Source organism: Jaculus jaculus, chromosome X (assembly GCF_020740685.1).
Source record: "Jaculus jaculus isolate mJacJac1 chromosome X, mJacJac1.mat.Y.cur, whole genome shotgun sequence".
NCBI classification, from domain to species: Eukaryota; Metazoa; Chordata; class Mammalia; order Rodentia; family Dipodidae; genus Jaculus; species Jaculus jaculus.
This window is the reverse complement of record NC_059125.1, coordinates 43,093,231-43,113,929: the sequence shown is the minus strand read 5'-3', so window position 1 is coordinate 43,113,929 and position 20,699 is coordinate 43,093,231. Positions and strand designations below refer to the sequence as shown.

Sequence of the window (20,699 nt, the reverse complement as noted above, 5' to 3'; positions counted from 1 at the left end):
TTTTACTTTCAAGAGGTGAACTTGTTCATTCTTCTTGTATAATATTCCATTGTGTGAGCATACCTTTTCTTGTTTCTATTTCCCTGTTGGTGGCAGACATTGAGGTAGTTTTCATTTTGGGGCTATTAGAAAGAATGTTGCTGTGAATATTTTTGTCTTTAAGTGAACATATACAGACAGTCTCTGATGAATCACTGTTGTTTGTTTTTGAGGCCAGGTCTCATATTGCCCATCCTGGACTCACACTCACTATGTAGCTGAGGATGATCTTGAACTGTTTCTCCTGCCTCCACCTTCAGAATTACAGATGTATACCACCACACCCAGACACAATACTTCCAATTAGGGGCCTTGGAGGGTTAGAGATTATGTCTTACTTTGTTGCCCAGATGTGTCAAACTCATAAGCTCAAGTTATGCTCCTCCTACCTCAATCTCCTGAGTAGCTACTATTATGGACACACAGACACACACCAACCAGGCCAGTTGATGTGTGATTTTTCAACTTGACCATAGTAAGAAACCACAGTTTAAAAGTTGAGTGTGGAGCCATATTTGCCGGTGCGGTCCGAGCCGTCAACAACAAAAAGTGCGAGGGCGCTCGGCCGGCGCTCCGACGGGCACGGGGACGCGGGGCCCGCCGCGCCGCCGCCCGTCCTCGCGGCCTGGCCCGTCTGCGCCCGGCGCGCCCGCCGCTCGGGGGGATGGATGTCTTACAAGCCGAACTTGACCGCGCACATGCCCGCCGCCGCCCTCAACGCCGCAGGAAGTGTTCACTCGCCTTCCACTAGCATGGCGACATCCTCTCAGTACCGTCAGCTGTTGAGTGACTATGGGCCACCATCGTTAGGCTATACCCAGGGAACCGGGAACAGCCAGGGGCCTCAGAGCAAATATGCCCAGCTGCTAGCCATCACTGAAGAACTGGGAAAGGAGATCAGACCCACATATGCAGGGAGCAAGAGTGCCATGGAGCAGCTCAAACGAGGCATCATCCATGCCGGAGGGCTGGTTCGGGAGTGCTTGGCTGAGACAGAACGCAATGCCAGATCCTAGTCTCATTAGATCTGAATGTCCTGTCTTTCTACAAGATGGGAGGTTACAGTTCATCTCTCCTGTTGAGACAAAACTTTGTTTTCAAAATGGTAACCGTTTAGTTTTTTCTACCATGGTTCACTAAGCTCTATACCTACACCCTCAAAGATTGGGAAAAGATTTTGCAGTAAAATTTGAATTTTAAGTCGTTAGGATGACCCAAGGTTTTTTAAATTTTATTATTTTTAGCATTGAATTAAAGATGCATGTGACATTACTTTACAGCAAACTGTCCTAAAGCCAGTGTCTCCCTTTAACCTTCTTTTGAGCACATTTGCATCACCTGAATTGGTCTGCTCCTTTTCATAAGCTTGTCTGACTCTGAGGACTGGTAGTGCACACTGACAGCGCTTCACTCCTAGCTGGCTCACCTGCCACACCGTAGATCCTGCTCAACAGAGCTTTGCTTAAGCATTTGCATGACTGAGTGCTTTGAAGTCCATCTTAAAGATGCACAAGTTATAAATACGAAGAAAGAGCAATCTACCAAACCTAACATGCACCCTGAACATTTTCATACTAAGAGTGTAGATTTCAGTTCTATGTTTATTGTAAGTTGATCAAAACATCTGGAAGAAAAGTGACTAAAATTGTTTGCATCTTTGTATGTATTTATTACTTGATGTAATAAAGCTTATTTTCATTAACAAAAAAAAAAGTTGAGTGTGGTGGTGCATGCCTCAACATTTTGGCTACGTGGCCCTGTCTCGACAAAACATCCTGCAAGTATTGAAAAGTGTTGCATTTGGATCTTCATCCTAGCTGGGGCTACACAGTCCAGTCTTCTGTCTCCACACTAGGTAACCACAGTAACCCCCACTCCCAGTCTTCTGACAGACCCCAAAGGGAACCACTGATGATTTACAATGTGCTATGATGCTATAAAATATGTCAACCAGATTTATCAAGTCATGTTCATGCCCTGATTTTATATACTTGTATCTATCAGTAAACATTGTGATACTTGAAAAAAAATAAGTCAATCAAATGAATTTTCTACCTCTGATGTTTTCAATTTACAATGAGTTTACTGAAAGATAAGCCCAGAATGAATCAAGAAACATCTGTGTTATAGTTACCTTCTCATTGCTGGGATAAAGCACCTGACCAAAGCAGCTGATGGGAATAAAGTTTCTTGTTATTGTTATAGTCTTTTCAGTTTTTGTTTTTATTAACAGGAATGGAGACAGTTTTTTAAAAAGGAGAAATAGCAGCCAGGTGTGGTAGTGCATGCCTTTAATCCCAGCACTCGGGAAGCAGTGGTAGGAGGATACTGGTGAGTTCGAGGCCACCCTGAGAGTACATAGTGAATTCCAAGTCAGCCTGGGCTAGAGTGAAACCCTACCTCAAAAGACCAAAAAAAGGGGGGATGAGAAACAACAAGCTTCACAATGAGTTATCTGGACCCAAATCCAGGCTCCAAGGCTATGCGTCTTCTGCATTATTTCTGCATATGCTCAGTCTTGTTGCATAGAGCTAGCAGTTGGGCAAGTTAACAGTATTCTGATCCATTATGCCCTCTTTCTTGTGATCTCTGGAATCTTCTCTACTCCGTTCTTTATTCACCTGTCACTGAAAAGTAGGAAGGCAACTCCACTGTGGTTTACTTTAAGCCTTTACCCATCAGTTCCTCTCTCCATAGCTCAAGGAGTTCCCTTTCCGGAAATCTCCAACCATCAAAACCCCAAGGTTCTTGGCACCCATGCTTTACTGAACTCTAGGGAGAGCTGATTGGTGAAACAAGTTGGAGATTTATACAAGTAAATGGTGCTGCAGAAAAGAGAAAGAGAGAAAGAACACCTGATCAAACCATGAAAGGACACATATTAAACTCCTTCTATAACAGTGAGACTATATACTGAATTCCAGGTCTGCCTGGGCTAGAGAAAGACCCTACCTCAAAAACCAAACATTAGATACATAGATGATAGATAGATAGATAGATAGATAGATAGATAGATAGATAGATAGACAGACAGATAGACAGACTGACTAAAATCTCCAACTCTGCTTCATACTGGTTCTTCCTGAAATATTTTCCTGTGTCAAAGCCACAAGTCCTGGGTTTGCCTAACTCAAGGTGCATAAAATATTATGGGAGGGAGAAAAGTTTTATTTTGGCTTATAGTCTCAAGGGGAAGCTCCATGATGGTAAGGGAAAGCATGTCAAGAACAGAGGCTAGACATCACCTCTGCCACAGCAGGTAGAAAACAGCAGCAGGAGAGTGAGCTGAGCTCTAGCAATGGGGAGCTGTTTATGGTTATAACACCCCTAAGCCTGCCCCTAACAATACACCTCCTTCAGCAAGGTTCTACCTCCCAAATTGCCATCAGCTCAGGTCAAAGCATTCAGAACACAAATTTATGGGGATATTCCATTCAAACCACCACAATCTGTATTTGTATTTCTCTTGAGTCTGAATCTAATAGAGGAATTACTGGGTCAAGGAATATATGTATGTTTAGTTAAAGATGATTTTTTTTTTTTTTGAGGTAGAGCTTCACTCTAGTCCAGGCTGGTCTGTCATTTTTTTTTTTTTAATTTGGGGTGTGGGCATATTTTTTTTTTCCTTCTTCAATTTTAATTTTTGTTCATATTGCTTTTTTTGCTTGTGTTGTTGTTTTTTTAAAATTTAATTTATTAGTTTTCTTTTCAGTAAATACAGGCAGTTTGGTACCATTGTTTAGGCTCATCTGTGATCTACCCCTCCCATTGGACCCTCCTTGTTGATGAAAATGGGTCGTGCATTGTGGAGTTAGCCCCCAGTTATTGGTATGATAAATGTCTCTGCAAATCATGACCCAACATGTGACTCTGACATTCTTTCCACCCCCTCTTCCGCAAAATTTCCCTGAGCCATGTTGGGTTCATTTTTGGTCTGCTTCAGTGCTGAGGTGTTGGGGGCCTCTGAGGCTCTGGCTCTCTGATTTGGTAGGAGTTGATTTTTCTCTGCGTTGGTCTCCTTCCCCTTTGTGCTGGTATCCGGTTCACAGGAAGACATCACCCTTGCTTGTTTCGCCAATTGTCCTTAGTTTCAGTTGGGCCCCTTTTGAGGTATGTTGGGGCAGCTCTCTTCTTAGGATCTGCATCTATCTGGAAAAGAGAAGCAGATTCTCCAACGGAGAGTAAGTTAGCACCCGGAGAATTGAGATAACACTTACTTTTTTGATAGACAGTATGATAGGTGTAGGCCCTCTTATACCCCGTGATTGATGGTAGCTTGATATTGTAGAGTGGGCTTGTGTTTGGGTATGGTTCTGACTTGTTTCCCAGCTCCAGCTATGGGTCTAGTACCACTGAGTGGATCAGTTAGCCAAATCAAGAGCAATTGGTTCCTCACCATGGCTGTGTACCACTATTGCACTTGTGTGGGCATCACATCAGGTTATTTGTTGCTAATTAGGTTAAACAATGCGTTGCTTAGACAGATCTTGATCATTTCCCCCAGTCGCCTATGTAGCACCTTCTGGCACTAGACACGCTGACTGTCTGGGGACTGACTCTCTCCTGGCTTCCAGCCATGTCATTCCATTTTACGCGTCAGCTGCATATGGAGTCTTCAGCAACAGGGTCTTACCACTGGCCTTTGGTGGGTCATCAAGTACTCTGACAGAAGTCTGTCATTGTTTTGGGAAACCTTGTAGGTTTCTCTGATAAAAAGCTCATTGTGGATGGTAGGCCCAAGCTGGAAGTGGGGGTTACAGGTCAGTGTCCACTAAGAAATTGAGGAAAAACATAACTAATACACAAGAGTTAGAGAGGAGAAAGATAGAGGGGAGAGGGGGAGAGGGAGGGAGGGAAGATGTAGGAGATTTAGGTCAGTCTTGATCCTACCCTCTCCAGTGTCTTGTGGTTCAGGTGTTTCCTGTAAGGGACTAGTGAAGGTTCAGCCATTTGGTCTGTCTTTTAGAAAGTAGAATTTTATGGTACCATTGCCGTTTGGGTCCAGATTACTGTTTTCCACCCTTCGATGCCCTCCCCGCCCTCCCATCCATCTTATTGTCTAGTCCATGAGGTGCTTGCTGGGTATGTAAGGTATCTTGGGTAGATTCAGGTTAGGTGTTGTAGATGAGTGAGACTATGTGTCGATTTTTTTTCTGTGATTGGGTAAGTTCACTGAGAATGATCTGTTCCAGATTCAACCATTTTCCCTCAAATTTCTTTATGTCGTTTTTTCTTACTGCTGTATAGAATTCCATTGTGTAGATATTCCACATCTTTGTTATCCATTCTTCTAATGATGGACATCTGGGTTGATTCAAGCTTTTAGGAATTACGAATTGAGCCTCTACAAACATGGTTGAGCAAATCTCTCTGGCTTTTGGTTTGAAGGTTTTAGGGTACATGCCCAGTAATGGTATAACTGGGTCTGTTGGTATTTCTATAGTCAGCTTTTTCAGCAGTCTCCATATTGCTTTCCAAAGTGGTTGTACCATCCTGCATTCCCACCAACAATGAATGAGTGTCCCTGCTTCTCCACATCCTCGCCAGCATTTATTTTCATTTGACCTTTTGATGTTGGCTATCCTTATTGGGGTAAGAGTGGATATATTCCATTTTATGACTGCATCTAGCCTCCAGAATTGTGAAGAATGAAATATCTGTTTAAACCATCCACTCTAGGATATTTTGTTATAACAGTCCTAGCACAACACCATGCCCTTTGCAGTGACAATTGCTCCATATTATATCCCAATTCTAGGAATATTTTATATACCAATTCTAGGATATTAAGATAGGACCCAACTTTCCCTGGGTCACTGGACCAAACGGTTAAATAGTGTTAAGCAATATTAAGTGCTGCCAAGCATTGATAAATGCTGTTGAGAATATGATTTTGTGTTGAGCTTTAAGCATTTTAAACACCTTATATTTTTTTTTGTTTTGTTTTTTGGGTTTTTTTGTTTGTTTGTTTCACAACGTAGGGTCTCTCTCTAGCCTGGGCTGACCTGGATTTCACTATGTAATCTCAGGCTGGTCTCGAACTCATGGTGATACTCCTACCTCTGCCTCCCAAGTGCTAGGATTAAAGGCGTGCACCACCACTCCTATCTTAAACACCTTATAATTTTTTTTTTTAATGAATCAGTGAAACTACTGGTGGCAGGTCATTCAGGCCTTTGAATGACAGTGGATAGACCCTTTCCTTATGCAGCTTACAGCTGAGAACTGTCAACTGAGCAGCCCCTTCTTTGGTAACTAGCCCATCTGCCCTTACAACAGTTCAGTGTTCTGGACACTTGATGATTCTGAGAATGCACAGACTGCTGCAAAGACCATTGACACTTCCACCATAGTTCTTGCTCCAGGAGTCTTGATCCACTTCCTCTGTAGTGTCTCCTGGGCCCTGGCCCATGTAATAAAGATGACTCATTTCATACTAGGCAGTCAGCTATCCGTTCTTAGTTCTCCTAGTATTTATTTCCATCAAGGCCCTGGTCACCCAGTTCTACTCAGTGCCCCAGGCAGAACTGAGATCAGCTCCAGAATCCCTACTGATAGCAGTGAGGCTGGGAGAAGAGACATACATACTATTTTTTAAAAGATATTTTATTTATTTATTTATTTATTTGAGAGAGAGAAAGAGACACAAAGAGAGAGAATGGGCACATCAGGTCCTCTAGCCAATGCAAAAAATATATTTATTTTTGTTTATTTATTTATTTATGAGAGATTGAGAGAGAGAGCGTGTGCACGAATGGGCATACCAGGACCCCTAGCCAATGCAAATGAACTCTAGATGCATGTGCCACCCTATGCATCTGGCTTACATGGATTCTGGGTAATCAAACTTGGGTTCTTAGGCTTCACAGGCAAGTGCCTTAACCACTAAGCAATCTCTCCAGCCTCCATAAATACTGTTTTTGAAACTTGTTTATTTGCAGCGGGGGGTTAGAGGTATGGTCCTGCTCTACTCCAGGCTGACCTGGAATTCACTATGTAGTCTCAGGCTGGCCTCGAACTCAGAGCGATCTTCCTTTCTCTGCCTCCTGTGTGCTGGGATTAAAGGCGTGTATCACCATACCCAGACTGAAACTTATTTTTATGGGAAATCTCAAGTACACCAAAACAATAGAGAGAGTGGTATACTTTTATCTTCTAGTTTCAACAATTGTCAACAAGTTGCTTATCTAATTGTACCTATCAGAAATGGTATTCCAAGGAGAGGGTACAACATGTAAGAGGCATAATTACATGAAGACTGTGTAATGTCTCCAGACTCTACAGGGTCGTAGGGTGACTAGAATCCCAAATAGAATCTGGGGGAGCAATAATCCACTGACTAATACAGCTTCAGCTTGTGTCCTGCTGATCTCATCTCTTCCTACATGGAACTAGCTGACTGTGGGCCATTCCTGAGCAGGTATAACAGGATGAGTGGGACGCTGCTCTGCTCTGCTCTTCAGTGAGCTCACTATCTACAGGAGGGCAATGGGGAGATTGGCAAGTGAATAAACAATATGGCCTAATGTGTTCTTACCAGAGGTTATGAGCACCTCATCGAAGTTAGGGGTCAGGAGAGGATTCTCAAAAGATGTGGTATTTTGCCCTCTCCTAGGCATATATTCTAATGACTCGTCTCACTACCTTAGAGATATTTGCTCAACCATGTTTATTGCCACTCTATTCACAATAGCTGTGAAATGGAACCAGCCTAGATGTCCCTCAACTGATGAGTGGATAATGAAGATGTGGCACATATACACAATGGAGTTCTACTCAGTGGTAAAGAAAAATAAGTGAGGTAATCCAGGCCCAGAAAGTCAAACGTCACATGTTCTCTCTCATATGTGGATTCTAGCTATAAATGATTGGACTTTTGTGTAAGTAGGAAGAAAACTCAGTAACAGAGGCCAGTAAGTGTGTATTCCTCTTGTTTTAGTAAGTGTGTATTCCTCTTGTTTTCTGCCCCCTGTGGTTCTTCTAGTCACAATAGTCCTTGTTAATTTCTTTAACCCTGCCAGTGTCTTTACAAATGATACCTAGTGAGTTCCACGTCTGTAATCCCAGCACTTGGGAAGTGAGGCAAGAATACTGCTTTGAGCTGGATAGAGGCCTGCCTGAGTTACATAGTGAATTGCAAGCCAACCTGGCCTACATGAGACCCTGTCTTAGATAGATAGCTAGATAGATAGATAGACAGATAGATAGATAGACAGACAGACAGACAGACAGACAGATAGTTTTACAGAGATGGCTCCATGGTTAAAGGTGCTTACTTGCAAAACCTATGGCCCAGGGCCAATTTCCCAGTCACCAAAATAAAGCCAGATAGACATTCCTTTTCAGTGGCAAGAGACCTCTCTGATGTACTCATATACATGTACACACATACACATATGTACACACAATAAAATTACATATATACATACATACACACACACACACACACACACGCACACACACATATCACTACTGACATTTCATTTTTACTCCTGATGTGATTATTTCTGTGTTGTTGTTTTTACAAAAAATGTATAACCTCACTAATCACAAGGAAACATCAGAAAAACCCAAACTAAGAAACTCCACAAAATGCCTAAGCACACACTTCAAAAGTATCAAGTACCAGGCATAGTGGTGCATGCCTTTAATCCCAGCACTCAGAAGGCAGATGTAGTAGGATCATTGTGAGTTTGAGGTCACCCTGAGACTACATAGTGAATTCCAGGTCAACCTGAGCTAGAGTGAGACCTTACCTCAAAACAAACAAACAAAAAAGTATCAAGGAAAGGAAGGAAGAGAGAACATGCCAGAGATTGGAAGTGACTATGGAACTGAAATACAAAGTGGAATCTTAGGTACGATCCTGAAACACACACACACACACACAAATTAGTGGGTAAAAAGCTTAGTTATTAGCATCATACCCTGGTTAAATTCCTGGTTTTTATTATTGAACTATGGTTATGTAAAATGTTAGAATGATGGTAAAATAAAGCAGAATTGTGAATAGCTTAAAAAGGAAAGCTGGTAAAGCCGGGCGTGGTGGCACACGCCTTTAATCCCAGCACTCAGGAGGCAGAGGTAGGAGGATTGCCGTGAGTTCAAGGCCACCCTGAGACTCCATAGTGAATCCCAGGTCAGCCTGAGCTAGAGTGAGACCCTACCTCAAAAAACCAATGATAGAAAAGTGTCAAGGAGCTGGGTGTGGTGGCGCATGCCTTTAATCCTAGCACTCGGGAGGCAGAGGTAGGAGGATCATGGTGAGTTCAAGGCCACCCTGAGACTACATAGTGAATTCTAGGTCAGACTTGGCTAGAGTGAAAAACCAAAAAAAAAAAAAGAAAAAAAGTGTCAAGAAAGGACTGGGGATATAGCTCAGTGGTAGAGGGTTTGGGGGGTTTGCCTAGCATTCTCAAGACCCTGGGTTCCATTCCTAGCACTAAAAAAACCCTCTGAAAACTAAGCATGGTGGCACATGCTGTAATCCTAGAACTCAGGAAGCTGAGTAGGAAATTCTTCCTTACTAAAGGCAGCAAGGTGTCTTTGAGTCAAGAAGTCTGGGAGATCTGAAACTTAGAGGTCACTCAACCACTCCTGGAAGTTATGTTAATTAGAAACTGAAGCATTCCTTCCTGGGAGGAGCAGGAAGTTCCAGAAACTCAGGAAGTAAACAAGTCAGGGAAAGGGTCACAAGACCCCACTCTAAGGCTATATAAAGGAGAAATAACTACTTGGAGATGAGTCTCCAATTGAGCTGCTTGCCATATTGTAGTGAGTTCCAGAGATGCATTTTCTGTGAGTTCCCACCTATGCTGGGGTGGGTGTCTGAGTTGAAGCAGCTGTGGCGAGGTCATCATCCAGGACTGGATGAGACTGCTCATGGTGTGGCTGTGTTTGAGTCATCTATTGCTCCTGTGAGTAACCACAATAAACTCATTGGTTCACCAAAACTGGTTTTGGTGTAATCATCCTATGATCAGTCATCTGTGCCCTATCTGGGATAGAGGACACTTGTTTGCCTCTCCCCAAGGAAAAGATTTCCTGCCACAGTAGGACATTCATGTGAATTCATGGGCAGTCCTAAGCTAGGTAGACTATACTCAAACTTAAAAACGGCAGTGACTGAGGAGATGGCTTAGCAGTTAAAGACTTATTTGCAAAGCCTGTTGGCCCTGTTTCAATTCCCCAGCCACATACCTAAGATAGATGACCAACCCAGGCATTAATTTACAGTAGCCAAAGACCCTGAGCATCCACGTGCATATACATGGAAATAAATACAATTTTGAACACATCAAAAAAGCCAGGTAGGGTGGTATACACTTTTAATCTCAGCACTTGGAAGGTTGAAGTAGGTGAATCTCTTTTTTTAAAAAAAAAAAAAAGTTTTTAAATATTTTTGTTATTTATTTATTTATTTGAGAGCAACAGAGAGAGAAAGGGGCACACCAGGGCCTCTAGCCACTGCAAAGGAACTCCAGATGCATGCACCCCTTGTGCATCTGGCTAACGTGGGACCTGGGGAATCGAGCCTTGAGCCAGGGTCCTTAGGCTTGACAGGCAAGCGCTTAACCGCTAAGCCATCTCTCCAGCTCATGAAGTAGGAGAATCTCTTGAGGTTGAGGCCATCCTGTGCTACAGAGCTCCAGATCAGCCTGGGCCAAGAGTGAGACCCTGCCACCAAAAAAAAAAAAAAAAAAACAGCAAGCAAATAAAAACAACAAATACTTTTAAAATGGAAATAAAAATTCACTAAGGGCTGGAGAGATGGCTTAGTGGTTAAGCACTTGCCTGTGAAGCCTAAGGATCCCGGTTTGAGGCTCGATTCCCCAGGACCCACATCAGCCAGATGCACAAGGGGGTACACGCATCTGGAATTCGTTTGCAGTGCCTGGAGGCCCTGGTGTGCCCATTCTCTCTCTGTATGTCACTCTCAAATAAATAAAAATGAACAAAAAATTTAAAAAAATTCACTGAGTGGACTCAATACAAATGGAGATGACAGGGGTAAGTCAGTGAACTGTAAGAAGTGATCTGAATCTGACTGGAGAGATGGCTTAGTGGTTAATGGTGCTTGCTTGCAAAGACTGGCAGCCCAGGTTCAAATCTTCAGTACTCACATAAAGCCAAAAGCCCAAAGTGCATCTGTAATTTGTTTGCAGTGGCAGAAGGCCCTAGCATGCCTGTTCCCTTTCTCTTTCTGTCTGTTTGCAAATAAATAAGTATAATATTAAATAAATAAATGGCGGGCAGAGCTTCTGTGTGGGAGGGTTGGGAGGGGGCAGAGAACCCAGTAGGGACTTACCCAGAGATGTGAATCTTTCTAATGGCCACTCTACTCCTCTAGGGTTTATCACTGACAGACTAGATTTGTGGATAACTAGTAACTGTGGCCATATGTCTGACCACTCTACATGATGCAGCAGTCATGGGTCACCTCCTCTGTGGTACCTGGCACCCCAGCTCCACTTCCTGCATATACCATGCCCAGTTTAAGGTCATAGGAAGACCTCAGGGATTTATGGGGCAATACCAGAAGGTCTAATTATCAGGGTGAGTCCTAGTAGAGAGAGGAATAGGGTACAGAACAAATATTTAAAGAAAGAATGCCTAAAAAATTCCATGTTTGCTGGGCATGGTAGAGCATACTTAGACTAGATAGGAGGATTCCTGTGAGTTTGAAGCCGGACTCGGGCTACCAAGTTAGTTCCAAGCCAGCCTGGACTAGAGTGAGACCCTACCTTAAAAATAAAACAAAACAACATAAAGAAACTCTGTGTTTGATGAAAGATATGAGCTAAAAGATCTATAAAGTTTAAGAAATAAAAAAGAAGGCCTGATGTAGTGGTACATGCCTTTGATCCCAGCACTCAGGAGGCAGAAGTCGGAAGAGTGCAGTGAGTTTGAGGCCAGCCTGGGACTACAGAGTCGGTTTCAGGTCAGCCATGGCTAGGATGAGATCCTGCCTCGAAATAAACAATCAAGAAATAAAAACCTAGAAGCAAAAGAAACTAAGCTCAGTAGAACTCAAATTGGATGAAACAAAGATGTCCACCTTCAGACACATTAGAATCAAACTTATGAAAAGTTCCCCACCCATGCCCATGCAAGCAACCCGTTACTCAGTAGGTGACACACGTTAAGGATATGAAAAGAGGAAGGGAACGAGTTGGGAAGAAGAAGAGAGTCAGCAGGAGTGGGAAGGCATACAAAGGGTAACATGGGAGTGAATATGATCAAGAGACCCAATACACATACACAAAATTATTAAAATAAAATAGCTTTTAAAAAGCCAAGACAGGCATTTTATATACTTGTAATTTCAAGATTTAGGCAGTAGATTATAGAGGCAGAGGTGGCTGCTCCTCTCTGTTCCCACAAAGGTGAGATGTGAGGTGGGCATGGCTTGGGTGTGGTCCCTGCAATCCACACATGAATGCACACATGTGGGCACACGTTTATGTGTGTGGATGTCTGTAAGGTTGGAGTCTGTGTGAGCACAGATATTTGGAATCAATTTGTATGCTGGTGTGTGTCTCTTCTGGGGCACTGCTTTCTGGGAGAGCTGGGCTATAGGTTTATGTAGAAGGTGTCTACGTCTGAAGATGTGTTTGTTATGGGATGTCAGTTCCACATATATTGGAGTGTGTCAGAGAGGGACCAGTCCAGGGGGTCCACAGCCCTCCCCAGGGTCTTCTGAGCTCCTAGCTTGGCCTGTGCCAGGGCCATTTGGGGAGCGCCCGTGCTTTATGGTGCGCGGGTGAAAAATGGAAATGCTAATAAGTAGTCGTTAAATTGTCTCGCAAAAATGTTAAATGATAAATTGGGTAATGTTATTGTTGAAATGAGATATGTAAAATAAATGAGTTATTTATTTCTAATTAAAAAAAAAAGATTTAGGCAGTAGAGGTAGAGCAAGAAGTTCGGGAGTTCAAAGTCATTCTCAACTACATAGTGAATTTGAGTCTGTCTCAAAAACAAAACAAGGGCTGGAGAGATGGCTTAGCAGTTAAAGCGCTTGCCTGTGAAGCCTAAGGACCCACGTTCAATTCTCCAGGTCCCACATAAGCCAGACACACATGGTGGTGCATGTGTCTGGAGTTCATTTTCAGTGACCGGAAGCAATGGCGTGCCCAATCTGTTCCTCTCTCTTTCTCTCTCTCTTCCTCTTGTTCTGACTCTAATAAATAAATAAAAATTAAAAACGCCAACATATTAAAATTTGTTATCATTAATTCATTTCTTTGTTATTTACTTATTTTGTTGCTGGTGTGTAACCAACCCAGGTCCTGGTACATGGTAGGCAAGTGGGGCTGGAGAGATGGCTTAGCGGTTAAGCACTTGCCTGTGAAGCCTAAGGACCCCGGTTCGAGGCTCGGTTCCCCAGGTCCCACGTTAGCCAGATGCACAAGGGGGCGCACGCGTCTGGAGTTCATTTGCAGAGGCTGGAAGCCCTGGCGCGCCCATTCTCTCTCTCTCCCTCTATCTGTCTTTCTCTCTGTGTCTGTCGCTCTCAAATAAATAAATAAAAAATTTTAAAAAAAAGCAATAAACATAGTAGGCAAGTGATCTCCCACTGAGATATATGCCTAGCCCATTTTTTTACTTTAAATTTTTTTAACTTTTTTTTTTTTTTTTGGTTTTTCGAGATAGGGTCTCACTCTTGCCCAGGCTGACCTGGAATTCACTATGGAGACTCAGGATGGCCTCGAACTCACAGCAATCCTCCTACCTCTGCCTCCCGAGTGCTGGGATTAAAGGCGTGTGCCACCACGCCTGGCTTACTTTAAATTTTTATTTACTTTGAGAGATAGAGGCAGACAGCAGGGGAAGAGTGGGCATGACAGGGTCTTCAGCCACTACAAACAAACTCCAGACACATGTTACCTTGTACATCTGGCTTACATGGGTACTAGGAAATTGAACCTGGGTCCTTTGGCTTTGCAAGCCAGCACCTTAACTGCTAAGTCATCTCTCCAGCCATTTTTTAATTTTTATTATAAGACAAGTTCTCACTAAGTTCTCTGGGCTGGACTTGAACTCACTCTGTAGCCAGGTAGACCTTGAACATGGAGTCTTTCTGCCTCAGCCTCCCTAGTAGCTGGGACTACAAGCCTGTGTCACTAGGCGGCAAATTTCCTCTGCGTTGAAAGGTGTAAACTATTGCTGGCTTTATCAAAAGCAGCTGGGTTAATTTACAAGAGATGGTGTGGGGAGGGTCATCACACACTCACCTGAGATCTCCGCACCCCTTGTGACAACTGTACACAATAACACACAAGATCTCATGGGGGGGTATAGCGTGTATAGAAAGGAAAAGATCTAGGGACAATGAGCTCCTTTGAAGTGGTGTCTCTGGAGTCTCCATGCTCTGTAAACAAGCCCTCACCCTGAGGCTAAGGATGGAGTATTCGTGGTGGGGGTAATTGTGGTGTAGGGAGCCCCACTATAGTGTTGCTTTGGGCTCTCGTGCACTATAGGTGAGCCCTCACCCCCAGGCTGGGTGAGGAGCACAGTGAGCCCCACTGAAGTGCTGCTGTATGATCTCACACTCCTGGACAGGGACAAGGACTGTCTAAAAGTGGCCACAGGGGAGTTATCATTCAGGGTGGGATGAGACTTCTCAGTGGTGCAATTGCTCTGGATGCTGATCCGATGCTCTGTAAGCAAGCCTTTATCCTGAGGCTGAGGGAGGAGCATCCAAAGAGTATTAAAACATATATATATATATGTTTTAATATATATATATTATATGTATATATATGTACATATATATTATATGTATATATGTATATATATTATATGTGTATATATGTATATACATATATATATATATATATATATATATATATATATATATACACATTTTATTTTATTTATTTGAGAGAGAGAGAGGCAGATCTATATATAGAGAGAATGGGCACACCAGGGCCTTTCAGCCAGTGCAAACAAACTCCAGAAGCATGTGTCACCTTGCACATCTGGCTTACATGGGTCCTGAGGAATTGAACGTGGGTCCTTTGGCTTTGCAGGCAAGCGCCTTAACTGCTAAGCCATCCGTCTAGGCATTTCCATCAAAGTGGCTGCTTTGGGGGCCCCATGTTCTTATAAGTAACCCTTCTCTATGTCTGTAGGTGACCCCCCAATAAACTCAGTGGTTCACCAAACTGGTATTGCTGTAATTGTACTTTCGTCTGCCACCTGAGCCCTATTTGGGGTGAACATGTATGTTCTCATATCCCTAGGGGAAAAGTTTCCCATGATACTAGGTATGGCACCAAATAGTTAAAACAAAGAGACATCACATATAGGATATTTGTAAAGCCTTTAATGACACTCAATGGCTCTATGGTACCAACCTTTGGCCCTAGCTACCCTGAGGACTATTATACAAAATATGATATCAAAGGTATGTTCCTGATAACTTGGCTAATATCTCATCTGTTTTACAAGCCATAAACAGACTCAGGCCATGTCACACAATACTGTGCCATTCAATGAACAGTTTTGGAAGAAAATCTCAGCCACCTTGTGCTCAGATGGACCCGAGACAATCCAATCCATCTACCTGGCTTCCTCGAATGCTCCCAAAGGCATAGAAGTCCACAAGAAGGATAACCCTTAAGGCTACCTGTTTGCTATGTGCTTACTTCTCACAAACTCCTTAATTTTATTCGTTCTCCCCAACATTCTCTTCCAAGACTATCTTCCTGAACTCCATCATTATACTTTCAGAGTCCTTTAGAGTAGTACCCCTCTCTGGGAGAGAATCTCTAACTGCCACAACTTTGTGTCCTATTTAGCAGGAAATAGTTAACGATCTGACATCACTGTCCTTTGTCCTCTATCAGCAGTTGGAATGTCTTCTCATGAAAGGGGGGTAGAGTTAGGGTGATTGGACCCCTGAAGGTGAAAAACACTGGCTGACTTCTTATCTTTTTTGCCTAGTTCCCTAGAGAACTGGTTTTCCATAAACAATCAGAACCCCTCCTGGGAAGGTCTTTCATAAAATTTAAACATTGTGGTTGGCCAAGTTTAGCCCCTGGAACTTGGTGCCAGAAGTATTCTCTTCCGGAGACAGCCTTTAGCCCTAAACAACCATCTGGCCCTCTGGTTCACCTGGGCCAGAAGACAGCCCACCACCCTATGGTCATAAATACCAGGGAGGGCAGTCTCTCTCTAATCACTTGGGAACTTCCAGCTGTGGATGAGTTTTTCCCATGGCTGGATCTGGCCTGGGTTCAATTCCCCAGCACCTATGTAAAGCCTGACCCAAAGTGGTGTATACATCTGGTGTTCATTTGCAGCAGCAAAGAGACCCTGGCACACCATGCACACATTAGTGTGCAAGTAAATGAATAAATTTTAAAAATAAAATATGCTTAATGCCTTATAAGAGAAAAACTTTCAACCAACCCAGACTATTATATTTGGTTTAGCAGATATAAGAAAAGTATAGGAGCTAGGCGTGGTGGTGCATACCTTTAATCCTAGCACTTGGGAGGCAAAGGTAGGGGATCACTGTGAGTTTGAGGCCACCCTGAGAATGCATAGTGAATTTCTATTCCCGGTCAGCCTCGGCCAGAGTGAGACCTTACCTCGAAAAACAACAGCAAGCAAAAGCAAACAACAACCAAAAAAAAAAAAGGGAATGAAATACTTGTTAGAAAAAAAAGTAAGCCAGGCATGGTGGTGCACCCCTTTAATCCCAGCACTTGGGAGGCACAGATAGGAAGATCACCATGAGTTCCAAGTCACCCTGAGACTACATAGTGAATGTCAGGTCAGCCTGGGCTAGAGTGAAACCATACCTCGAAAAGCCAAGAAAAGAGGTTTAAGAAAAAGAATAAGAAGAAGGAAAAAAATATCTTAATTCAATGACTTCAGCTCCCAGACTATGAATTGAGAAAAAAGACAGTAAATTTTTGCAAAGCAAGCAGAGAGAAGGAAATAATAAAGGCCAAAAAACAACTGATAATGAAAACAGAAAGTCCTGGGCTTATGCATGAGAATGAAAATACTTAGTAGCAGAGGCCAGTAAGTTAAAAAGGAGACATAAAGGGAAGAGAAAGGAAGGGAGGAGGGTACTTAATAGGTTGATATTGTACATATGTAATTACAATATTATTATGGGGAGGTAATATGATGGAGAATGGAATTTCAAAGGAGAAAATGTGGGGGAGGGAGGGAATCAACACGGGATTTTTTTTATAATCATGGAAAATGCTAATAAAAATTTAAAAAAAAAAAGAAAACAGAAAGTCAACTGATGAAATCAGCAAAACTAAAAGCTAGCCCTCTGAAAAAAAATCAAGAAATTTGATAATCCTTTAACCAGAGTGACAAAGGACCAGATATACAAATTACCAATATCAGGATAAAACAGTAGCTATTACAATAGACTCCACAATATCACAAGGGTAATGAGTAATCCTACAAACAATTCTGTGAAAGCCACACACTACACAAGAGAAAATAGAGAATTGGAATCGCCCTATATCTAATCAAGAAATTGAATTTGGGGCCGGGCGTGGTGGCGCACGCCTTTAATCCCAGCACTCGGGAGGCAGAGGTAGGAGGATTGCCGTGAGTTCAAGGCCACCCTGAGACTAGAGTTAATTCCAGGTCAGCCTGGACCAGAGTGAGACCCTACCTCGAAAAACCAAAAAAAAAAAAAAACTGTACTACCATAGATTCTTTACACCCCCCCCAAAAAAAAAAAAAACATAAACCGGGCATGATGGCATACACCTTGAACCCCAGCACTCAGGAGGTAGAGGTAGGAGGATCACCAGGACTTTGAGGCCACCCTGAGAGACTGCAGAGTGAATTTCAGGTCAGCCTGAGCTAGAGTGCAAAACCAAAAAAAGAAAAAAGAGAAGAAAGAAAGAAAGGGAAAAAAAAAAAAAACATAATGCATTGACTAAGGTTCACTGTGAGTTCAAGGCCAGTGTGGGCTACAGAGTGAGTTCCAGATCAATGTGGGTTAGAGTGAGAAGCTGCCCCCCCAAAAAAAAAGCCCCAACACTTCCTTCATATCAGAGTGTTTGTAAGAACTAGCAAATGCGATGTATGGCTCATAGACAAAATTTAAAATGAAGAATATTGATAAAAGGTAGGGCTAGTGGCTCATGCCTATAATTCCAGCACTTGGAAGGCACAGTCAGGTAAAACATACACCTGTGGTCCCAGCACTCAGGAGGCTAAAACAGCAGAATTTTGAGTTCCAGCCTATTGTGCAATATGTACCAAGATTGTCTTAAAAAGAATAATAAATAAAAAAGAAAATGGTAGAGCTGAGGTGTGGTTTAAATGTGTAACACTTGCCTACCATTCATAAGTCTTAGGCTTAGCTCCCAACATCATGCACACAAAATAATGAATTAATGAATAACGAATTCCAGGTCAGCCTGGACTAGAGTGAGATCCTACATCAAAAAACAACAAACAACAACAAAAAAAAGTATAGAATTACAGTTTTCAAACAATACACTTCATATATATATATATATTTTTTTTTTTTTTTGGTTTTTCGAGGTAGGGTCTCACTCTTGTCCAGGCTGACCTGGAATTCACTATGGAGTCTCAGGGTGGCCTTGAACTCACGGCAATCCTCCTACCTCTGCCTCCCGAGTGCTGGGATTAAAGGCGTGCGCCACCACGCCCGGCTACACTTCATATTTGTAAAGGGATTTCTCATGGATGGGAGATCAATATGAAACTATGTCAAGACAGATGATTGAATCTGCCTTCTCGGTCTAGTTTATCAGTTCTTTCACATCCTGATTTTTTTGTTTTGTTTTTCTTTTTTTTATTTGAGAACGACAGACACAGAGAGAAAGACAGATAGAGGGAGAGAGAGAGAATGGGCGCGCCAGGGCTTCCAGCTTCTGCAAACGAACTCCAGATGCATGCACCCCCTTGTGCATCTGGCTAACGTGGGACCTGGGGAACCGAGCCTCGAACCGGGGTCCTTAGGCTTCACAGGCAAGCGCTTAACCGCTAAGCCATCTCTCCAGCCCTTGTTTTGTTTTTCGAGGTAGGGTTTCACTCTAGCCCGAGATGACCTGGAATTCACTATGTAGTCTCACGGTGGCTTCGAACTAACGGCAATCCTCCTACCTCCGCCTTCTGAGTGCTGGGATTAAAGACATGCGCCACCACGCCCAGCTTTAAGTCCTGATTTTTTATTTGGAAAAAAATGTGTACCTGCTCAAAACCTGCAATATAGGCCAGGGAATGTGGCCAATTTGTGTAGGGGCTTATTCTTCCCATGTAACAAGAAATTGAAAGGAAAACAGCTCTGACTTTATCATATCATTAGTTAGGTGGGCTCATACTCACATGTCCATTTCACTGATTTCAGCATATGCGTAGTTTGTGTTCTTGTGATCACAGACAGGTTCTTGCACTTCTGAGCATCATACTTCACGTTCTAGGAGAGAAACAAGTAGAGTCCACAGTATGCAGCTTTGTTGGGAAAGGATCTCCCTCGTGGAGACCTTGAGCTACTTCTCATTGACTAGAACTGATGGAAATGGTTTCCATGGGATGCCAGCTGAGGAGGCAGGTAGTCTTTGGGTGGTACATTGCCATCCTGAGCTAAATCAGGGTTCTGTTAGGAAGAAAGCGATGGAAATGGAGACCTGCCACTGAAAGAGGGGAGAATAGAGGCAGGGCGGCAGCTGTTTGCATGGTCTAGGTTGAGGCTGCAGAGAAGAGCAGGCAAGATGAACAATGCTCAGAAACAGGAAAGACAATGAGGATGGTGCCCAAAATGTAAGTATATTCAGAAAGCAGGAAGCACATGCCTGCATGCAGTACACTACATGTAGAGACTAGGAGAGCCTTCCTTCTGTGACCTGCTCTCAAAGCTGGAGTGGCAAAAAATCAGGAGCCCCAGTAGCTCATGCTCACCTCCCATAGACAAGAGACTGGCTTGTCACCCTGCCTTTCTTATTTCTTTTTTGTTTGTTTAGGTTAGTTTAGCTTTTCTCTTTTCAGACAGGGTCCCAACAAAAGGCTTAAACTTAAACTCATGGCAATCCTCCTGCCTCAGTCTTCTGAATGTTGGAATTACAGGTATGCACTACCACACAACTGTGTCTTTTCTTTAGTGTTTTTTAGATCCCTTATTAAAGTAGAGTAGCTAGCTAGGAAAGTCTGGGAGGCATCTCTGGAAAGGTGAGCACTAGAATTGAGACCTGAATGAGGAGACACTATGTGAAAGATGGTTCAAACAAAGAATGAACTCAGTTGGGTTAAGGAGTTGAAAGGAGCTTGGTATAATGGGCACACAGGGGATGAGGAAAGGAGTCTTGGAAACGATATCAGAGGCAAGAAGACCAGCTAACCAGGCTGTTACAGTGGTTCACGTGAGAAAAGAAGTGAACTTGGCACAGGATTCTACTACTGGTAAGGATACAGTGGACAAAATTTGAAGAAGGGGCTGGAGAGATGGCTTAGCAGTTAAATGCTTGCCTGTGAAGCCTAAGAACCATGGTTCAAGGCTCGGTTCCCCAGGTCCCACATTAGCCAGATGCACAAGAGGGCACACGCATCTGGAGTTCGTTTGCTGTGGCTGGAGGCCCTGGCACGCCCATGATCTCTCTCTATATATATCTGCCTCTTTCTCTTTCTGTCTGTTGCTCTCAAAT

General features: G+C 43.0%; 1 protein-coding gene across 1 annotated transcript; it reads left to right on the top strand.

Annotated features, from left to right (window-relative positions):
- The first annotated feature begins 697 nt into the window (after window positions 1-697).
- Window positions 698-1,248, top strand: LOC123456719 (cyclin-dependent kinase 2-associated protein 1-like). The gene has a single exon (XM_045140934.1). The coding sequence runs from the start codon at window positions 708-710 to the stop codon at window positions 1,053-1,055; it is 348 nt and encodes a 115-aa protein (XP_044996869.1). The 5' UTR covers window positions 698-707; the 3' UTR covers window positions 1,056-1,248.
- The last annotated feature ends 19,451 nt before the right edge of the window (window positions 1,249-20,699 follow it).

Coding starts and splice junctions, on each gene's coding strand:
- LOC123456719 (XM_045140934.1), top strand. CDS start 708: ATGTCTTACAAGCCGAACTTGACCGCGCACATGCCCGCCGCCGCCCTC.